The 15,689-nt window shown below is 44.9% G+C and overlaps 2 protein-coding genes across 15 annotated transcripts in view; both read left to right on the top strand.

Annotated features, from left to right (window-relative positions):
- The window catches only part of UBE4B (ubiquitination factor E4B), a 68,320-nt gene extending 60,954 nt beyond the window's left edge, over positions 1–7,366 (top strand). For all 6 annotated transcript variants that reach the window (XM_081923448.1, XM_081923447.1, XM_081923451.1 and 3 more), the window contains 4 exons: positions 499–690; positions 3,445–3,619; positions 4,068–4,214; positions 5,942–7,366. In XM_081923448.1, the coding sequence (XP_081779574.1) occupies positions 499–690; positions 3,445–3,619; positions 4,068–4,214; positions 5,942–6,003 (576 nt within the window). In that variant the 3' untranslated portion in view covers positions 6,004–7,366. The remainder of the gene's footprint in view (positions 1–498; positions 691–3,444; positions 3,620–4,067; positions 4,215–5,941) is intronic.
- Positions 7,367–14,182: 6,816 nt separating this feature from the next.
- The window catches only part of KIF1B (kinesin family member 1B), a 125,198-nt gene continuing 123,691 nt past the window's right edge, over positions 14,183–15,689 (top strand). For 6 of the 9 annotated variants that reach the window (XM_081923398.1, XM_081923396.1, XM_081923397.1 and 3 more), the window contains exon 1: positions 14,275–14,468. The gene's annotated coding sequence lies outside the window, so the exon portion shown is untranslated. Of the gene's footprint in view, positions 14,469–15,689 lie in introns of all 9 variants that reach the window. The other 3 variants (XM_081923393.1, XM_081923392.1, XM_081923400.1) reach the window with 2 other exon arrangements.

The following is a 15,689-nucleotide window of genomic DNA, read 5'->3' as shown; positions in this document are numbered from 1 at the left end:
CCATCGAGCCAGGGGCAGCCTGAAAAGTACTAAGTAGGTGCCTGCAAGGCGACAAGCAGCCATGGGGACAGGAGTGGCCACCTGGTGTACAGTCCTAAAGTGCCTCTTGTACAAGGAGCAGTGGTTGAGTAGATGAGATGAGGATCCAGATTCCTATCTGCTGAAGGCAGTTGGCAACCTTCTGCCACGCCACAAGGGTGTGACCAAGAAAAACAAAATCCAGGAAGCAGGCTTAGTTCCCATTGGGACAAAGTAAACAGGTTTTGATGTAGGAAATGGTGGGGATGGACAAAGCTACATTGGGGAAATTAACACACTTGTAGAACATGGGACAAGCCTGTTGGATCAGGCCATTGGCCCATCTAGTCCAGCATCCTGTTCTCACAGTGGCCAACAAAATGCTTGTGGATGCGTTATTATTGTTTTTAAGCATCCGGCATTTATGGGGATTCAAGAATTCCTCTCCAATGATAATACTTTCTGCTGTGGCATTTCCAGGAGCTTGGGCCGCGATTGGCTGCAATGCTGAACTTCAACCTTCAGCAGCTGTGCGGCCCCAAGTGCCGCGACCTGAAAGTCGAGAACCCCGAGAAGTATGGCTTTGAACCAAAGAAGCTTTTGGACCAACTGACGGACATCTACCTGCAGCTAGACTGCGCTCGCTTTGCAAAAGCAATAGCTGATGACCAGGTGAGTGGGGGCGTCCCAGGAAAGAAAGGTGTTCAGAAGGTTAGGGAAGAAATGGGTAGTTAGGGATGGGGAACCTGTGGCCCTCCAGATGTTCTTGGATGACAACTCCCATCATCCCTTAACTAGATGGAGCTGATGGGAGCTGGACTCTCAACAAAAGCTGAAAGGGCCACAGATTCCCCAGGGCTTGTGTAGTTCCCTTTGCCATCTTCATAGCAGTTGGATATTGGCCCATTTTGTTTTGTTTTTCTCCAATTTGGGATGGCCGTTGCTTAACCTCTCGTGTGCATTCATATTTTAGTAAGGATACATAAATACCTTGGCAAAGATTTTTAGGCGTTTCCCTAATAGGCTTGCCTTTTTGGGAAACTTTGGTAATTTAAATAGCTGTATAGCATATTCAAAGGGCGAGAATTTTGGGCAAAAAGGTGAGTGCTCTGCTAGTCCTTAATTATTTTGTGACAGTTGGATTCCCCACCCCCACCCCTCAAAAATGTGATTTGAAGAAAATTACTCCACTCTGAAGTTGAGGTTCTCCCAAAGCATTTGCTGAATTCTTCTTTCGATTTGTAAAATTCCATGCAATTTATGAAGCCCAGAAGAGTGTGCTGGGCACTGTGCCATATAGGCATAGAGTTTTTTCCCCTGCTGGGTTGGTGTCGAGGAAGGAGTGGGCACATTGTGTGTTGATCACTGCACTGCAGATAAATCTGTATCAGATGTCTGAAGCAGCTTGATGTGGTGGAGCTGATTTGAAAGAAAGTCCCCGAGAAAGAACAAACTGATGTTGCTAAGTCATGCCGCCACAGGTTGACTTCTTTAATGCTCTGCTTGTTCAGAGCAAGCTGTGCAACCCTGTCTGAGGGCACCTACCTGATGGGCAAAGTCTGATTTCCATCCCTAGTAACTGAAGTGTGTGTGTGTGTGTGTGTGTGTGTGTGTGTACCCTTGCTCCAGAACGGAGTTTCCTTGCACGTGGCTTTGTTGCTTCATATTTTGGCTACAACAGTCTCTCAGCTGCTTTCCCCTCCCCGCTCCCGCTGGCTGATTTGATATTTATCTGGCAACCATACTGCCTTGGAATCGGAGCGCTGCCCATCCTGCAGTGATACTGCATCGCACTGGCAAGCTCCCAGCAGGTGCCGGCTCTTGCTCGCTGTGACTCCTTACTGCAGGCTTTTTGGAGTTGACATGGCGAGGAGGGAGGGAGAAGACTTTCTGATTACATGCCAGCAGAGTCTGCCACTTGATCGCTGCCCATGGAAGTGCACACAACCTATCTATTGCAGGAGCAGATAGCCTTTCTCACGCTTTGGACCGTGTGTTAATTTTAGGAATGTCGGGGTTGCCATCTGTGTCAGACCAAACAGTCTGTTTAGCTGCACATCCCGTCTCCCCACATTGTGTAAACAGGTGCCTCAAGAAAGCTTCATAGCAGAGATTTCCATTTCCATTAATTACCTGGTATCTAGTACTAATTACCTGGTATCTAGTACTATGGAAGTGAGAGCTGGACCATAAAGAAGGCTGATTGCTGAAGAATTGATGCTATTGAATTATGGTGCTGGAGGAGACTCTTGAGAGTCCCATGGACTGCAGGAAGATCAAATGTATCCATTCTTCAGGAAATCAGCCCTGAGTGCTCACTGGAAGGACAGATTGTGAAGTTGAGGCTCCAATACTTTGGCCACCTCATGAGAAGAAGACCCTGGAAAAGACCCTGATGTTGGGAAAGTTGGAGGGCACAAGGAGAAGGGAAAGACAGAGAACGAGATGGTTGGACAGTGTTCTCGAAGCTACAAACATGAGTCTGACCAAACCAGGAGGCAGTGGAAGACAGGAGTGCCTGGCATGCTCTGGTCCATGGGGTCACGAAGAGTTGGACACGACTAAACAACAACAATTGGTACTGAAAGTATGTCGAGAGAGGGGCGGCCGGAGAGGAGAACAGACAGCGTTGTGTGTGCTGTGATTCCGCTGAAGTGCAAAGCAAGCAAAGAACTTGTTTCTGAGTATGGAATGCAGATTCCTCAGGATCTCAACTTTCATTTAAAAAGAGATACCACATTTCTAGTCCATATCCCTGTGAATATATATTTGAAAGAGTGGGTGGTAGCTGAATTAAAAAAATTACAGGGGTTGAAGGAAGCGGCTTCAGTGCACTTTGCCTTTCCCATAATACGCTAAACCAGAATGAACAGCCCGGAATGGCAGAATAAGCTTTGCAAAGTAGTTTTATTCCATTTTGCACAGGTTCCCCGTGTCACTAACACTCAGCTGGGAGGTGGTGAAAAGCTGTAGGGAAAGGACTTAACTCTTGGCTATCTTCCCCTGACTTTCTCTGCCCTGTTCCTGCAGCAGTGCTTTAAACACAGAGCAGCCAACTGCTTAGAAACATAGATGAGCTGCCTTATACTGAACCAAACCATTGATTCTTTAAGTTCAGTATTGGCTCCCTTGACTCCCGGGGCCTTCTGCATACAAGCAGATGGTCCTTCCCCTGAAACAGCAGTAAGGTGTTAGTCTTCAAGCTGCTGTATACAGAGTCAGCCCATTTGGTCCATCTAGCTCAGCCTTGCATCTACATAGACTGGCAACAGCTTTCTAAGGTTTCCAGCTAAGGGCCTATCTGAGGGTACTGGGGATTGAGCCTGGGACCTTCTGCTTGCTCAGCAAACACTCTGCCGCTGAGCTTATGGCTTTGGCAGGTCTTGGTAGCGCATGCGATCATTGTGGTGCTTTCTGTCTTTGCAGAGGTCCTACAGCAAGGAGCTATTTGAGGAGGTCATTTCAAAGATGAGGAAAGCTGGAATCAAGTCGACAATAGCAATAGAAAAATTCAAGCTGCTAGCCGAAAAGGTGGAAGAAATCGTTGCCAAGAATGCCCGAGCTGAAATTGACTACAGTGACGCTCCTGACGAGTTTAGAGGCAAGTAGATTTTTGTGGAGATATTGCAGCTTCACCCAGGAATCATCAGTGGGGCTAAAATCGAAAGAGAGGCTAACATTTTAGGACTGTTTCCAATGCTACTTCTACTTAGAGTAGACCCATTGAAGGTAGTGGCCATGACTAACTTTGGTTAATTTCAATGAGTCTACTCTGAATGTGACTTAATTGGATGCAACCCTTAAGAAATAAATAAATTTTATGCTGAACTTGTGTAGAAGAGCAAGCCGGTTTAGCTTTTTCCAGATGCTTTTTTCTTTTTCTTCCTTTTTAGAAAATTGTATAGATGCACTCAAGGTGCAACAATGATACCTCTGTCAGTGTGAGGTTGTTCTTAAGAAAAACACCTCTCTAGCCTTCCGTTCTCTGGGAATGTTTGCAAGTGAGTCTGAAGTTTAAAGTTTTGATGATCTTAAACCTTTCCTTCCAGATCCACTCATGGATACATTGATGAGCGACCCTGTCAGGTTGCCATCTGGGACCATCATGGATAGATCTATCATCCTCCGGCACCTTTTGAATTCCTCCACAGATCCATTCAATCGGCAAACACTAACGGAAAACATGCTGGAACCAGGTAGAGAAACTTGTGTTGTGACCTAAGCAAAATAGAGTAAGGGAGCTGATAGCTGGTGATTTTTTTTTTTCAGACTAATACTTTTATACAATAAATAAGCAAATATAGTCTTTTTTTCAGACTAATACTTTTATACAATAAATAAGCAAAAAACCCCAACCTTCTCTTGGACATTGGCCTATAGTAGAGCAATCTGACACCCCAAAATCTTTTATCAAGATGTTCACTTATATTTATTTATATTCTAAGCTTTCAACAATAAAAATCCAGAGTTACAAGAACAAAACCATCACACACAAAATGGCCCCAAATGGAACAAGTTCAGCAGAAGGTTGCCTGCTTTTTAAGCAGGGAGGGATCCCTCTGCAATCTCTACAGACGGAAGCTCTGATAGCTGAAAGATACTGTCCATGGCAACCATTAAATTGTAGTCTGGCAACATCTGAAGGATCACCCTTGCTCTATGCTTCTGCTGTTGTCTTGAGGGACTGAATTTCCTCATCTGCTGATATGTCACCTGCATAAGAATGTTGCTTGGGCCATATAGTGCAGTATGGCCAACTCAGCCTGTCATGGCTGGCAGTCATTGATGCACCTCTGCTCTTCCATTAATGTGCCCAGCTCTCCCTTAAAGTCTGCACTGGCTTCCTATCTGATACCGGGCCAGATTCACGTTTCTTGTGCTACTGTATAAAGTCCCCAAATTACTTAGGCCCAAGGTACTTTAAGGACCTTCTTGCCCTATACAAGTCAATCACTGAGTTCATCTTTGGGGGAGAGCACTATTTGTGGTCCTCCATGGACCAAAAGCACAACTCCCACCAACAAGAAATCATGGAAATCTGGAAATTAATCCAGAATGCGGCAGCTAGACTGGTGACTGGGAGTGGCCGCCGGGACCACATAACACCGGTCCTGAGAGATCTGCATTGGCTCCCAGTACGTTTCCGAGCACAATTCAGAGTGTTGGTGCTGACCTTTAAAGTCCTAAATGGCCTCGGTCCTGTATACCTGAAGGAGCGTCTCCACCCCCATCGTTCAGCCCGGACACTGAGATCCAGCAGCAAGGGCCTTCTGGCGGTTCCCTCATTGCGAGAAGTAAGGTTACAGGGAACCAGACAGAGGGCCTTCTCGGTAGTGGCGCCTACCCTGTGGAACACCCTCTCTTCAGATTGTGAAGGAAATAAGTAGCTATCCTATCTCTAAAAGACATCTGAAGACAGCCCTGTTTTTAATACTTGATTGGGAGCTGCCCAGAGTGGCTGGGAAAACTCAGCCAGATGGGCCGGGTATAAATAATAAATTATTATTATTTATTATTATTATTATTATTATTATTATTATTAGTCTTCAGTGTTGAGGAGCTGTTTTTGTGGAACTCGCTCCCACTAGAAGTCAGACAGGCACTGTCCCGTTTCATTTTAGGAGGACTTTGCACATGAATGCTTCTCTGATGTTTTAAAATGTTTGTGATGTTCGTTGTTCCGTGTGCTCTGACTGGACACGAGAAGCTGCCTTATACTGTGCCACACCATCAAGCTCAGCATTGTTTCTGCACTGACTGGCAGTGCCTTTCCAGTTTTTCGGGCAGGGAATATTCCCAGCCCAACCGGGAGATTAGACACAGGACCTCCTGCACACAAAGCAGATGCTCAACCACTGAGCTTTGTTACGGTGAGGTATTTTGTGTTTAACTTTCCTTCTCCCTCTTTACTCCCCCTACTCAGTGCCAGAGCTCAAAGAGCAAATCCAAGCCTGGATGAGAGACAAACAGAACACTGACCATTGAGGACCCTCCTCCTGCCTGGCAGCACACATGCCAAGGTCAACTGTGAAGAGCAGGACGAAGGGGATTGAGGCGTGGGGGAATGTGCTGATTCTTTTGGAAGTGGAAGCTGGCTGGGCTGGAGCTCACACAGTGCCTGTTGCTGCTGCTGCTGCTGCTGCTGCTCCTCCTGCTGCAAAACGACATAAAAGCATGTGGATGAAGAGAAGGAACAACAAAAATTTTTAAAAGCAGCTTAATTCTTGTACATATATTTAAGTGATCAAACACGCCGGTCGATAACGTTGTGGGGGATAAGTTTAGGAAGCTGGCTCTTGTTATGAGGCAAAAATCCTCTGACATCTCATAATTGGGGTTTATACAGCTTGAATTCCTTTTTTTAAAATTAAAAAAAAAACCTGGAAGACATGTGGATCAGGGAAGCAAAACCCTCAACATGTTGTGTTGTTTTTGTTTTAAAAATATTGCCAGGTCTCCGTTAATTTGATTGTGGTTGAAACCTTGAACATTTTGCTGCTAAAGTGACCCCCATCACACATACACACTTTCTTTTCTTCCCTGTTAACTTTTCCTACACTACCCTCTCCGTTTTTTTTCTGTAATGTGAAGCAAATGTTCCCTGTATATTAAAAAAAAAAATTCCTTCTCTAGCCCCAAGAGAACATAATCTTGAAAAGATAAGTGTGCCTGCAACAAGTGTTAATCTTGGGGAGGGAATCATATTTTTCTATTACACATATTCATTTATTTTTATTTGGTCAGCCATACATGAGAAGAGTAATCCACAATGGCAGATTTCCTTTTCTCTCCCCCGCTGCCCCTGCCTTTTTCTTTTCTTTTCTTTTTGCACATTGGATTTTTGTCTTTTGGGAGACGCTTAAATGCTTTAGGGTTTTTTTTTTTGTTTTTAAAGCCAGAGATCTAATAAGCTAAATGATGATGATTCTGAGTCTTTTAAGAGTTTGTTTCCCAAGCGGGGCAGATCATTTTAAGTCTCAGCACCTACCAGTGAAGGCAGGAATATCCATTTTTATGTTGCGTACCAGTTTTGTATCCATGGCTTGGCCTTACCAAAGCAAAAAAAAAAAAAGGGTGCAGAAAAAAATGTAGACTTGCTTTTTTTTTTTTAAGAAAAACACAGAAACTATATAAAAAAGACGAAACATTTTTGTATGACTGCCCCCTGCTTAAAGATACTTGAATTTCCTTTTTAAAAAGGATTTGAAACCACAGTGTTTAAAAAAAAAAGCCTGAAAAGAAATGTTTTCTTTTTTTCTTTTTCTTTCTTTTTCTTTTTGCTGACAGTGTCCTCTGTTCAGTTCCTGATTCTTGAACTACAATAAATGGTGATACACATTCACAAGAACCCTTCAGTGTGTATTTCTCCTTCACATATGTTGTATGCATGCTGCAGGTGGGTGGTTGTGTGGGCTGCTGAATCAGAGTTGGAAATATGCTTGTTTGACTTTAGTACAGTCTTACCTTGGAAGTCGAATGGAATCCATCCCAGAAATCCATTCGACACCCAAAACGTTCGGAAACCAAGGTGCGGCTTCTGATTGGCTGCAGGAAGCTCCTGTAGCCAATTGGAAGCCGCGGAAGCACCGTAGGACATTCACCTTCCAAAAATAGTTCACAAACCGGAACAGTCGCTTCTGGGTTTGCGGCGTTCAGGAGCCAAAACGTTCGAGAACTAAGCTGTCCGAAAACCAAGGTACGACTATGTAATATTTCTTATTTATTTCTTACTTGCGCTTCACTCTAAGGTCCCAGGGTGGATTCTGACACTAAAACACAGTATTTCAAACAGCTTATTATTTACAGTCATAAAATAAAGTGGGTCCTAAAAAACAGGCCACTCACATATCAAAAGCCAGGGTAAAGGTGGTATGTGTTCAGCATTTTCTGGAAGCTGTGTAATGATGGTGCCAGACACACCTCTGTGTGGATACAGCCCTGTTTTGAATTGCAAATCAAATCAAATCAAATCAAGATTTGCAAATCAAATCAAATCAAGATATACTATCTTCCATAGTATATCACTTTCAAATTTTAAAAAATGAAGCAGTTTGTAAGTTCTTCTAATAATAAACCTGTGACTTGAAGGTCTGACATCGTCTGCTCCCTATTTATAAATTGAAAAATCAAATACCACACTTACTTAAAATTATTCCCCTCATTAGCCATTCTGCTGGTATTGGTTTATTTTTTAAAAATCATTACCTGTTTATTCACCACTAGTAGGCCCAAAGCAGGATACAATGTCAATGGGACACAGGTTGTGCTGTGGTCTAAACCACTGAATCTCTTGGGCTTGCTGATCAAAAGGTCAGCAGTTTGAATCCGCACAACGGGGTGAGCTCTTGTTGCTCTGTCCCAGCTTCTAGCAGTTTGAAAGCATGCCAGTGCAAGTAGATAAATAGGTACCATTGCAGCGGGAAGGTAAACACTGTTTCTGTGCACTCTGGCTTCAGTCACGGTGTCCCATTGCACCAGAAGTGGTTTAGTCCTACTGGCAACATGACCCAAAAAGCTTGTCTGTGGACAAATGCTGGCTCCCTCGGCCTGAAAGCGAGATGAGTGCTGCAACCTCATAGTTGTCTTTGACTGGACTTAACTGTCCAGGGGTCCTTTACCTTTACAATGTCAAAGCACAATGGAAGACATTAAATAGATTAGATTGATAAAACACATCAGCCTAAACAGAATAAGCATATCCCTTTCATATTGAGGTGACCGACCTATGTTCCATTCTAAGTTAATGGGTTCAGGGCAAGCAAGCAGCCGGTGTAAATAACTACACAAAACAAACATCATTTTAAAACCAGAAATGCATGATGCACATCCAACATGAAATGTTGCCACAATGAGGAAAATCCTAAGAGATGGGATTTCTTAGTTACTGAACCTGTGCTCTGGAATTTGCTTGCCCCTCTCTTAGGATCCCATCTCTTGAGATGGAGAGATGTGTTTGGGTGTAAAAATATGTGGCTTCTACATGGATTGAATGCAGCTTACCGAACAGAGGTAAGAGTCCTGTCGCCTGCTGCTGAACCTATTTTTGATTCTGGCCACAGTCACCACTGGTATGTGGCTCCTAGAAGCTTCTCCACAAATGAATGTGGCCCTCAGGCTTTTAAAGCCTGATCTTGAGAGCCCAACTTTGTTTTGAAATCTCAGCAACTCTGCAAGAAATACGTTTTTGAAACCCCAATCTCCCCCAACCCCTTAAAAGGCAAATTAATCACAGCTGTCCCAAGCTAAGCTGAGTGTTTAGCAAAAAGGATCTGTTCCCTGGATAGAGTTCTGGGATGGACAGCAGCCACAAATCAATCGGCAGGCTAAAATAGAAACCAAGACGCCATACATTTTTAAAGGGGCGCAGCCATAGCTTTAGATTATACAGCAAGGTTCCTGAACAAAACCTGCTTTAATATTCATATGAAGAAAAGAGTTATGAGCATGACAGAGAGTAAAATGCCAGCTTGCTGGATCTGAGGAACAGTCCTTGAAGTGGGCATAAACCCCCTTCTCTTCTGCAGGGGCAAGTGCTTACAAAATATGGGTAACAAGTTTCTTCAATCATTGGAAACTCCTGGTGCGTCATATGTATTATGTCAAATATTTTAAAGTATTTCTCAAACAGGACTCACCAATGGGCCTTGACCCACTTTCAGAGGAAATAACAATAAAAACAATACAATAACCCCACCCATCTGGCTGGGTTGCCAGTGTTGGGACAAAGTTAGAAAGTGAAATAAAGGGTCATTATTACCATTACCAATTGAATGAAATTGTTATCATTCATAATAAACAAATGTGACAGAAAGAAAGGGGTAAGAGGGAAGGTGTCATAGGAAGAGGGATGAACTGGGAGTGGGTGGAGATAAGGTACAAGTTGAATATGAAAGGAGAATGGGATAAGAAATTGCAGAAGATAGGTACCTATATATATTTTAGGAGTCCTGTGGGGTGGGTGGTGAGGGGAAAATAAAAAGTCGTCTCCATTTAGAGCCTCTACATCAGCAAACTTGCCTAAACTTGGGAGGCTTATACTGACCTTAAAGAAAGCTGAGATGTGGAGCTACTTGCCACAACGAAAATGCCATGGTGAAGGAATTTCCAGATGTAGGTTAGATACCGCTAGAAAGCAATGTCAGTAATGGCCAGCTGATTATGGCCAACTCTGCTTCCATCTGCCACCATTTCTGTCCTCTCAAATGGGCTCTGAAGTTAAAAAGTCTGATAACCCCTAGTCTTAACACTCTTAATCCCAATAATTTAGAGGCAGGCAGAAACACCAGAAAAACTAATAGGAGGAAAAAAGATACAAAACACTAGGTACTAAAGAAATGAAATTACTGTATCCTTGCTTAACACTCAGCTATCAAATGCTAGATGTTGTTGAGTGGGGTTGATCTCTCTCTTGGTTACATACTTTTATTTCCCCCTTTCCAGCTACTATAAAGTTATAACACCTGACATGTCATGTTCCACGAGATAAAGAGAGCTGCCTCCAGGATACATCTGATTGTTAGTGGGACAAGGATTTAAAGATGAGACTAATTGTAAGAGGCAGGAGGGCAGCTAAGATGAACTAGCAAGCAGTCTACTCTCTCCCATGACCCCGCATGCCTCAAAAAGCATGTGATTTGCTACAGAGATGAACAAACAGGGCCACAGGGGTACTAAATCAAACCAGATGGCCCCCTAGTTGCTTACCAAGGCTGCATACACACCATACATTTAAGGCACATCACTCTCTCCCAAATACTGTAATCTTGGGAACTGTGGCTGCCCCTTAAACTACAGTTCCCATGTTTATGATTATTATTTGGCAGGCAGCCATGTGTTTTAAATTTACAGTGCGTATGTAGCCCTAGAGGCAAGAAGCATGTAGCAGAAACGGGGTTGACTCCAGTGTTAATTCTATATAGAGTAGATCCACTGAAATCAATATTACTAAGGGCCCATCGATACTTGGAAAGAAGTCCTGTACCTGGAAAGTGTTGGTGCAAGGGGGGAAAAATAGGTATAAAACAATAATTCCTTGGATGTCAGGATCCAGGTTTGGAACAAGTACTCTTTGGTGACAGAACCCCAGCAGATATTTAAAATCACAAAATATGCAGCAAAGTAAAGTGCGGTGGCGATGTGGGTTGAACCACAGAGCCTAGGACTTGCCGTTCAGAAGGTTGGTGGTTCAAATCCCCGCAACGGGGTGAGCTCCCATTGCTTGGTCCCTGCTCCTGCCAACTTAGCAGTTCGAAAGCATGTCAAAGTGCAAGTAGATCAATAGGTACCGCTCCGGCGGGAAGGTAAACGGCGTTTCCATGCGCTGCTCTGGTTCGCCAGAAGCGGCTTAGTCATGCTGGCCACATGACCTGGAAGCTGTACGCCGATGTTTGCTTTGATTCAGTGGTAAAGATCAAGTTTCTCTGGAGGAAAGCAGTGGGGCAAGCAAAAATGTGGGCAAGCCCTAATTCAGATTAATTTCAATGGGTCTGCTCTGAGTAAAAATAAAATAAAAATAATGGGGGAAATCTGGAGGGTACACAAAACTATTTTATTGGTACATCACATTTTTAAATATTAAAGGACACTTACAAAAATACCACTCTGTTCTATGGCATGCTTGAAACCTGAAGTATATTTTGATATGCAGTGAGCCAATAAAATATTTATTTTACCCATGCCCTTCAGATTTAATCTTCTTCCCATTTCATTTCCCCCCTCTCTTATACCGAGTCAGGTTATTGGTTCATTCAGCCCTGGGATGGGAAATGTATGGCCCTCCAGATGTTACTGGACTTCAACTCCCATCATCTCAGAGCTTTAGCCCCACTGGTTGGAACTGATGGAAGCTGGAATCTAACAACATCTGGAGAGGCACAGGCACCCTGTTTCTCCTGCGTCTTAGGAAAGGACCATCGCTGCCTATCTGATGCTGTCTTACCCTTTTAACTCAGGGATGAGGAACCCCTTTCAACAGGAGGGCCAGGATAAACTGTAGTCAGCCCTCCGTGGGCCACATTTGACTGGTGGACAGAATCAACCACCTGCCAATAGCTCAGGTAGATTCAACCCCACCTAAAAGCAGTGCAGCTTGCATTCAACATCTATTTGAACGATGCCAACCAGGAGCCACATTTCAGAGAGATCAGTGTGTGCTCCCAGTTCTTCACTCGCAAGCACTGTTTGCATTTGGTACCATTTAAATTGTTTGGCAGGCATCAGATCCACTTGGGCGGATCTGATCGGGATCCAATGTTTAAACCTGGCACCCAATGCAAACTTCACTTGGAAAGGAACAACAAATGGGATCGAGCATAGGCAAAACAGGCCAAATTAAGCCTGATTAGGTCCACGGGCCAGAAGTTAACTAATCTTCATCTTAACCTAGGACATTCAGCATGCAATGGTTGTTTCCTTCCATAATCACCTGAGTACCTTCAACCATTTATTTAAATTTTCTGCATAGTGGTGATGGGGAGAGGGTTTACTTCCTTTCCATTACTCACATCCCCAGCACTTTATGGAGGATGGTTAATACCATGAGTGGTGCCACGTGTGGGCATAGCCAGAGAGGGGCAGGGGGTGCAGCTCCCGCCCCCCGATCAAGTAAATAATAATTTAAAAAATTAACTAACTGACCAGTTGTGTCACAGATAGCTCAGTTCTGCTCCCAACAAAAGTCATGCCCCCCAAATCCTGGCTATGTTGTTATGAGGGGGGAAATGGAGGGCACAGAAAGGGCTGAGTATATGTTAATGACAGTTCAGCAATGGGGTGGTGAGCAACCTCCTTGTTTTGGGGAGCCACTTGCCCACTTTTGGCACTGCCTTATGTAGATCACTCCACTAGCCACAGCCATGCCCTCTCCATGCTCTTCCCTTCCTAATTTACATTTTGTTATCAGCCCCTTTATAATATTTATTGCATCCTCATCATTTGCTTTTGCTTATCTGAAAGCCAGTTGGGCCAGTCACTCTCTCAGCCTAACCAACCTTACAGAGTGGTCCTGAGGATGAAAGGGGTGTGATCATCCTGAGCCAACAAAAATGTGTGGTAAACATTTTTTTAAAGTCCTAATTTAATCTTCCCCCTCTATTTGACTCAGTTATTGGAATTTTAAATACTCCCTTAATAATAAAAAAATAATAAATTTTATTTATATCCCGCCCTCCCCAGCAGAAGCAGGGCTCAGGGCGGCTAACAACAATAAAATAATACAACATTCCTTACAACTTCCTTCCAGTTAAAAGCTGTAAGGTTTTTTAAATAGGTATGCTTGAAGGGGCATTAGAGGAAAGAAGGAAGATACTTATTTTTTAGACCTCTTGCAACCTGTGCTTTAGGTTTTTCTTCCCAATCTTCGTCTCCCAAGGTTGCTTCACACATTTACACAGTAGAAAACTTGGGATTGGTTCCAAGTGTACTAGTGAGGGCAGGAGCCACGGGAAACTCGAGTGTACTGTACAGCCCCTCTCTATGATAGCAAACACGGTTCCTGCATTCACACATTCATTTTTACACGTGTGTGTGGAGGGGTAACTTGGCAGGAATTTTTTTTTGTTGTGAACTGGTAGTGCTCCTTCCGCCCTTCCTGAGCCACTCTCAGCCTTTATCTTCCTAAAACGTCTGAATCCCTTTGATAAAACTCGGCTTCCCCACCAGATTCGTGACTTAAAGCTCTCCCTTCTATGTCTCTCTCAATAAAAAGCACAATCTTCCACCGAATTTCCCCTCCACTGAGGTAAAAAAAAAAAGGACAAGCATCTACTGGATGAGTGAACTCCATCGCCTCCCTTTTTATAGCTCCCTGCGGAAGGTTCCGTCATCGGCTTACTTTCTTCCTCCGCAAGAGGGAGCACCCGCGTATTCCTACGCAGCCGCCGAAAGGACTCATGAGGAGCATTCTTAGGCCAGAGCTCTGTGAGCTATAGAGAAATAATTCCTTTTTCGAACTCTAATTGGCTGCCTCCGACGCTGCCGTCCCACCTTCGCGATGCCTTTCCTTAATTGGATTGGCCGAGAGGCACCCCGAGATTGGCAGGTGAATCCTTTCCACAGACCCCTCCCACCTCGGCTTGAGGACCGACAGCTCAAGCCGCCTATCGGCTTCCGCATTCGCCCGGCGAGCCGACATCTCCCCGCGTCTGATTGGAGGTCGTCGAGCGGCTACGGGGGCGGAGCCTTTCCCTCTGGGTGGAGAGAATCGATTCCAGCCCCTTCTCTTGCCAGTGTAGCCGCGACGTTCCTGTCAGGCGGTTCGATTCCTCTTGTTATCCTCGTCCTCTCCCCGCCCCGCCGCTCCTTTCTGTGATGCCGCTCTTCCCCGGCCTGGGGGCTCCGTGATGGGGCTGGGCGGCCTCTGTCCCGCTGGCTTCGTCGCCGCTCGTTCTCCCCCGCCAGGCTGCTGATTTGACGGCGGCGCCGGTGTCGCCTCCGCCCTTGACTGCACTGAGGTAAAAGGGGTGGGGGTGACGGGCGGTTGTTGGTCACGTGAGAGGGTGGGGGGAAGGGAGGGAAAAGAGAGGGTGGGGGGAGGGGCTCATCCTTGAAGCCTCCCTCCCCCCCCCTTTCCTTTTCATCCATATGGTCTCCATCCCGGCTTCCCCCTCCCCACCCCGCCCTGTCCCCAAATTCTCCATTGGGGCTGTGGCTCCGCGGTCGGAGCATCTGCTTCAAAAAGGGGCAAAGCCCTTGGCAGCATCTCCAGGTAGGGCTGGCCTGTCTTTGAACACTCACCCCGGGAGAGTTGCTGCCAGTCGGAGCGGGCAATACTGAACTGTTGGGCCAAATGGCCTGACTCAGAAATATAAAGCAGCTTCCTATGTGGGCGGCCACTCCACCCCCCCCCAAAAAAAGCCACCCAGGAAGGGATAATGTAGATGGATCTGCATGTGCGGGAAGGGGATTGCCATTTCTCCCCCCCCCCGCCAAATTATCCTCTGTCTCTCCCCCTTCTCCGTGCCCTGTCTTTCCTCCAACTGTTTTCAGCCCCCCCCCCCAATAGAGGGGATCAGGTGGATGGAGGGTTGGGGTACACAAAGGTGGATATGGTTGATCCCTGGGTTGGTCAGGTGATGACACCCCACTCCTTCCATATTAATCTATATGGGGGGGGGGTTCTCCCTGGCAAACATATGACCCCAAGTGACATCCAAGAGGATGGTGGCCGTATTAGTAGTGAAATGATAATAGTTGTTAATAATAATTAATGATCATGGTTTTCATACTGCCACTTGCAAACATCAGAGGCATAACAAAATATAATCAGCTCAATATAAGATGTAGTAATAACAAATTAATATTAAGTATAATCATGTATTTGGCTTTTAAACCATATTTTTCCTGTTCCCCGCCCGAATGTTAGGGTCTGGAATACATACATACATTCATACATACATGTGTTACAAATGACCTTCCATTTATGCCTCTTTTAAGTAGGTGTTAGCTCCACTGATGGCTTACACCCCAGTAAGTGTAAGAGGAGGCCGTTCTTTAACCTTTAAATTCAAAATACCTGTGCTCTAAAGATATTGTTGGATCCTAGCTGGCTGAGGCATTTAGGGGGTGGGAATCTCTATGGGATGTGCCATTGGGAGAATGGGGGCAGAGGTGTGTGTATGATAATAGCACATAATTTATGCATGTAGCTGTGTATATATACAAGGTATGGATTA

Source organism: Podarcis melisellensis (assembly GCF_964234715.1).
Source record: "Podarcis melisellensis genome assembly, chromosome: 8".
NCBI lineage: Eukaryota > Metazoa > Chordata > Lepidosauria > Squamata > Lacertidae > Podarcis > Podarcis melisellensis.
Note: the sequence above shows the minus strand (reverse complement) of the source record. Positions and strands in the feature narration are given on the sequence as shown.